Source organism: Malurus melanocephalus, unplaced genomic scaffold (assembly GCF_030028575.1).
Source record: "Malurus melanocephalus ecotype Western Australia unplaced genomic scaffold, MMel_1.1 scaffold_10, whole genome shotgun sequence".
Lineage (NCBI taxonomy): Eukaryota > Metazoa > Chordata > Aves > Passeriformes > Maluridae > Malurus > Malurus melanocephalus.
In genome coordinates this window covers 1449147-1455146 of record NW_026623242.1, presented here as the reverse complement: position 1 = coordinate 1455146, position 6000 = coordinate 1449147, and the positions used below count along the sequence as shown (strand labels likewise).

At 46.8% G+C, this 6000-nt stretch overlaps 1 protein-coding gene across 1 annotated transcript in view; it reads left to right on the top strand.

Annotated features, from left to right (window-relative positions):
• The first annotated feature begins 2533 nt into the window (after positions 1–2533).
• Positions 2534–6000, top strand: part of WIF1 (WNT inhibitory factor 1) — a 33231-nt gene continuing 29764 nt past the window's right edge. Inside the window, exons 1-2 of the mRNA XM_057377191.1 lie at positions 2534–2713; positions 2811–2950. Coding sequence (XP_057233174.1) covers positions 2578–2713; positions 2811–2950 — 276 coding nt within the window. The 5' untranslated portion in view covers positions 2534–2577. The remainder of the gene's footprint in view (positions 2714–2810; positions 2951–6000) is intronic.

The window sequence follows — 6000 nt, the reverse complement described above, 5'->3', positions numbered from 1 at the left end:
GCGGCCGTGCCCGGGGCCTGCAGCGGCGGAGGCGGCCGGCAGAGGGCGGCCTCGCCCCGGCAGTGCCCCGTTCCCCGGCCGGCGCGGGGAAAGCAGCGCCCGGCGCTTCCAGCGGGAGGGAAGTGGGGGATCCAGGGCCTCATTCTGACCGCCTGCAGTGCRGACAAGCAGGGTGGAGAGTGTGAGATAAAATATTTTACATAAAATAAATGAGAATCATAGATTCACAGAACCTCTAATGGTTTGGGCTGGAAGGAACCTTAAATTATCATCTCAAGTTTCAACCAAATTATGAATAGAGCAATTATTAATTATGAATAGGGGTTGTGCAAAGCCCACCCAGTCAGGCCTCAAACACTTCCAGGAAAACCACAGCCACAACCTGTGCCAGTGCCTCAACATCCTCACTGTAAAGAATTTCTTTCCAATCTAAACCTACCCACTTTGATTTTGAAGCCATTCTCTGCACACTCARAGATTGAAGCCATCCCCTTTGTTATATCACTACGGGGCCCTGTAGAAATTCCCTCTCCAGCTCACTTCTAGGCTCCAGCTAGGTACTGGAAAGCTGCTCTAAGATCTCTCGACAGCCTTGTGCAGGATGAACAACCCCGACTCTCTCATAAGAGAGGTGCTCCAACCACCTGATCATCCTCATGGCCCTGCACTGGCCTCGATCCAACAGATCTATGTCCTTCCTATGTTGGGGACCTCAAAACTGGATGCAGTGYTCCAAGTGGAGTCTCACAAGAGCAGAGTAGAAGGGGAGAATCACCTTCCTTGACCTGCTTGTCACACTACTAAATAAGTAAAAAATAGCAAATAATCACCCTATCTAACAAGCAACTAGAGGAGGGCCATTTCTGTAAGAGTACATACATTGATTCCAGTTTTTGGAGTCTAAGATTTTACATCTGGGCAAGTTACTAGGAATCTGCCAGAGGATTTAGGAGAGCTCTGTTCCAGCCTACCTTTGCCCATAAGTGTGTTCAATTAGGTAAACTTGCAAAAGTCACTACCCGTGTCCCAGGTTCTCACACATAAAATGCAGTAAGGCTGGGAGGGAAAATGTTTGAAAGCATTGGGAGGTGCAGAAATGTCTTACAGATGTGGAACATGTGGAGATGTTGTTTAAACCTTTTGCTCCATAATCCCATAGCATTTATGAATGTATACCTAAATATATATACATACACACWCCCCCCAAGTCACTATGTGTGCTTTTCTCTGGTGCCCATGTTCTGGGTCACAAAAAATGGTAAGGGATTAGTGAAGTGATCCACTGACAGCAGCAGAAGATTCCTCGGAAGGAGATGCAGGAATCTCACAGTATAGCAAGTCAGTGGGAGAGTGAGATTATTTCATATGTTGAAACACAAATATTTTGCCTCAAAAAGAATCACCATTACCAGATTGCCTTTGCCCCTTAAACATGAAAAAAGAAAAATAATGACACTGCATCCCTTTGTGTAAGCTGCCATGATGAATGTCACTCAGTTATATCTGTCTGGAAAARCAAGGCCAACTTCATAACATGAAGAATTCCATTCCTGGCAGACAACACAATGGTAACTTTAGCAGTCACACTTCTAGSATGAGATGGAGCACCAGCAGCATCTAAAGCAGTAATCACAGGGAGAAAATACCCTCCAATACCTTCCAGAAAATCACAGACAGAAACTTAAATTTTATCTATCCTGCTAAGTTTTAGCTTTTTGGGTCAGGTTTTTTAAAGGCTTTTTTTTTCTTATGGAAGAATTCAGAAAATTTAGAATTTTTTTTTATTCCTTTAAAAGGCATGATTCTGTTTAAATAACTTTTAAAATAGAAAAGTCTGTCAAGCTTTACTAAGTTTCTATATTGAGCCAGTTCCAGTTTCTGTGCAAATGGCAACATTTCAGTGTTTTTCAGTCTCCACTGTTCTCAAGACCTTCGGACAAAATCCAGGTGAAAGCCTTTCCTTGCCGGAGCACATTGCCCCGTTCCCTGGAGCTGGGAAGCCCGTCCCTATGCCACTGTCCGGCTGATGGCTCGCTCTAGGGCCCCTGAGCTGCCCAGCTTCGCGGGTCCGCCCTGAAGCCGCTGTCGCACTGCACCCACCTGCCATTTGGGTGACGCTCTCCCCACTCCGACTCAAACCCCACGTGTGCCAGGTGACGRCTACGCACAAACTTCGTTCCTTCACTCAGACGCGACTGTCACCAGCGACTCATTTGTGACCGTGGTGGTCCCACCTTGACGGCAGGAGTGCCGGGGTGCCCCTGCAGGGAGGGTGAACAGGGGAGGGGGCGGGACACGCGGAAGGGGACATCCCGCCGTATCACGAGTCTCCTGTGACAGAGCGGGTGCGGGTCACGGACAGTGCCCCATCTGCCGGCTCTGCCTCTGCGGGAGTGGGCGGCCATCCGCAGCCCCGGGCGCGGGGCGCTCACCGCCCTCCTCGGCGGGGGAAGGAGGCCGCCCGCAGCGCCGCCCTCCCCGTGCCCGCCCCGCCGGGGCCGCCCCGCGGCAGAAGGAGGGCGGGCGCGGCCGGAGCGGCAGCGGAGCCGGCGAGCCCCGGGCGGGCGGTGCGGGAGCATGGCCCCGGCGGGGCGGCTGTGCTGTGCCGCGCTGCTCTGCGGCGCCCTCAGCCTCTGCAGCCTGCGGGCCGCGCCGCGCCAGCCCGACACCCTCTACTTGTGGATCGACGCCCAGCAGGCGCGGGTCCTCATCGGTGAGTGCGGCCGCTGCCCCCGAGCGGCGGGMGGGAGCCCGGAGCCGAGCCCGGCCCGGCGGGGCTGCCGCTTAACGCGCCTCTTTGCCTTCCACAGGCTTCGAGGAGGATATTCTCATCGTGTCCGAGGGGAAGATGGCCCCGTTCACCCACGACTTTAGGAAAGCCCAGCAGAGGATGCCCGCCATCCCCGTCGGCATCCACGCCATGAACTTCACCTGGCAGGCAACGGGACGGGTGGGTACCGAGATGGGGCCGCGGCAAGGGGCGGGGGAGGCTCTTGAGCCCGGCAGGTGGTTCGGTCTGGAATACTTGAGGAAACCTCTCCGAGGCGTGCTGCGGCAGTCCTGGGTGCGGGTCTCCGAGTCGCGGGCGGGGAAGGCTCGAGGAGCAGCGGGAAACGCGACGGGATGGCTGGGAAAGCGCGTCGGGAATGGGTTGTGAGGTGCGTGGGAGCGCTCGGGCGCCAGAGAACCCACAAGCTGGGGAGGCGTGAGACAGAACTCTGCAGGAAGACCCCAGTCGCCTGCACTTGTCATGAAATTTTATCCTGGACAGTAGTTATGTGGATGCAGTTTTATTTCTACTTTCTTTACCTTATGGACATACACTACAGGCTATTCACTGATGTCTATGTACTAAATGTGCAGGCTTGATTTGTACTTCTAGTAAATAACAGCTCTCTTCTGTAGACTTAATTTCACCAAGTTAAATTGCAAGATCCCATAAATCTGCAGTCTATTGAATCCCTTTGGTTTCTTTTGTTGAAAGTGTAAGAATCTGTGACATATTTTTGTGAAGAAACATATGTATGATTTGACACACTGACAACATGTGTTGAATTTGCATAAAGCTGAAACTTATTAGCACACGTTAACATGGATACGGAAAAAAAAAAAGCATGGTGGCATAAAGTCCTGGATAAAATGAATTCATTTTTACAATGCTGAACATTGACTTTATATAATAAAGAACTTGATAGAGATAAAACAATATTTACATTTAAATAGTGAACGTCAGTTGTATAATTCAGCTAATTGTAGCTCGCAAATTTGGTAGTGGTTTAGGCTGTTTGAAAGCACTTTTTCTATCTGCAGGACTTTTTTGGCTTCGACAGTTYGGTCTGACACAATTTTTGCTATCCTCATAATGCCTTTGGGTTTAGGAAATGCTTCACCCACTCCTTTAGAGGGAAAGGGGAATGTGGACAGACAAAACTTACAAAGGCTAAGTGACTTGCTCTAGGTCTTTGGCGTTCTCATCAGGCTTTACTGAGAAAACAACTTTGTGCACCAAGGGTTGGCATTTAAATATCTAGAAATAGTTAGTGACTTTTGACACTGTATTTCCTACTCCATTTCTCTGCCAGTTTCAGTGGCTGCTCATGATAAAACTAGCTCTTTTTTGAATGGGTGATCGAGATGTCTTTGTCCTTCTCTTGTATTTCTTTCTTGTGCTCTCCCTCCCTCATTTTCTGCTTACAAGTAGGTCATTATGAAAAGATGGTTCCAACACTGATTTCAGTGAGAAGAGTCACAGGCTTTAAGACAATATGTGAAAATGTTCTGCTTGATGCAGGACAAAATCATTTCTGAGCAGCTGCAAAGCTGTTTRACCCATTAGTCCTCCTCCTATATTCTGAATTACTGAATTCCTCTTAGATAAAGCATTATTAGCAAGTGGAATACCTAAATGGTTTAAAAAAAAAAAAAAGTGTTTCTCCAGAATTTCCAGTATTTTATGAGGGGAAGAAATGAGTACATTTTTACTTTTTTCCAGTGTTCTATTTTGGTTTTAAGTATACACATTCTTAGAAGTTTCCATTGGCACATCCAGAGAAGTGCTAAATACTTGCTACCTTTATTCTGTACTTTTTTCTGGGAATTTCTTAAGTCAGGGAAGGGAAAATGAGAAGTGGAAGGGAGGAGAAGAGGAGGACAGAGGAGAAAGAGAGGAAAAGAAGAGAGAGGAGAAAGAGAGGCAAGAAAGGAAGAAGGAAAAGAAATGGAAAGTAGTACTTTTTGAAAGAAGAAAGGCATTTGAGACACTGAAGTGATAGACTGCTTTCTGCAAAACATCTGTTCACTAGCATACAGTTGCCTCATGTTTGGTAAAACTAAAATAATTCTTCAGCGAGTTCTTGTGCCTTATAGACCTCTTAACCCTGTATCCCACTTGAAATTTGAAGAGGTTTTTCTGGGGCTCCAAGGTTTTGGGGTCTCTCAGTAGAATATGCCTCTCTTCTAGGAGTAGCTAGACCCTATTTGGGTCCACAGATATGAGGCTTCTCCTGAGTAGRTGCAGGAGATCCTGTCTATAGTATTACATGTTGCATAGCCCTGATATCGACGAGAAGGGGGAGTGAGAGAGCATCAGGGTGGGTGTCTGACAGCCAAACAAGGTCAACCCACCACATCTGGGATCCCCAGCAGGGCACCTTGCATCACTGTATACACCTGGGGGAAGCAGGTATAAAAATCCTGTGGGTAGATCCCATCCCATCTGCCTGCTCCTGGGATAAATAATGATCCAAGTTTGAGGTGAATAAATCATCCAACCTAGGGAGTGGCAATGTATCTCAGTCCTGCATGGCTGAATATTCAGATTATATCTATATTCTGTGTAAATGGAAGTGCTTGAAATCCCCTACATTTATTGTTAGGCTTTTGGTACACTGGCCTTTGTGTCCTGAATATATTTTATGTGAAAAAGATTTTGGATGATAAGCAAATAATTAAAATCATTTTCTCCATAAAGCATTAACCAAAGAAAAGCATTAGTTGCTTTCAATGCCTAGTCTATTACTTCCAATTAATTATTGGGAAATATAAGGGGAAACCCAAAATTTCAGGGTCTGAGGGTGCTGAATATGTAGGGTTTTTTTACTAGTGAAATCAGGATGAGCCAGGGGTGACAAGAAGGTTAACATACTGCAAAATGGGATTGTCATGGTTTTATGCACTTTATGCTTCTACCTGTGAATTAAAGCGTAAATTTACAGATATGTGTTCTCTTTAGAAAATAAAACATAATCTGGGTAAATTGACCCAGTTACAAAGTTACAAAGATGGTTCTTTGAACTCAAAATTTAAAAAAGCAAAAATCGGTGGTAGTATATAATATGCATCTGTGTAACCACTAGAGCTCACTGGTGTGCTTCTTGCTCTTATTCTGTATGTTTTTGCAAAAGAAAATACAATGGCTTCTGGGGGTCTTATYCTCTGTGGAAGATTGAGCTTAAAAACTTCCCAGTGAAACCCTATCATGCTGATTAATGCTGCAACATG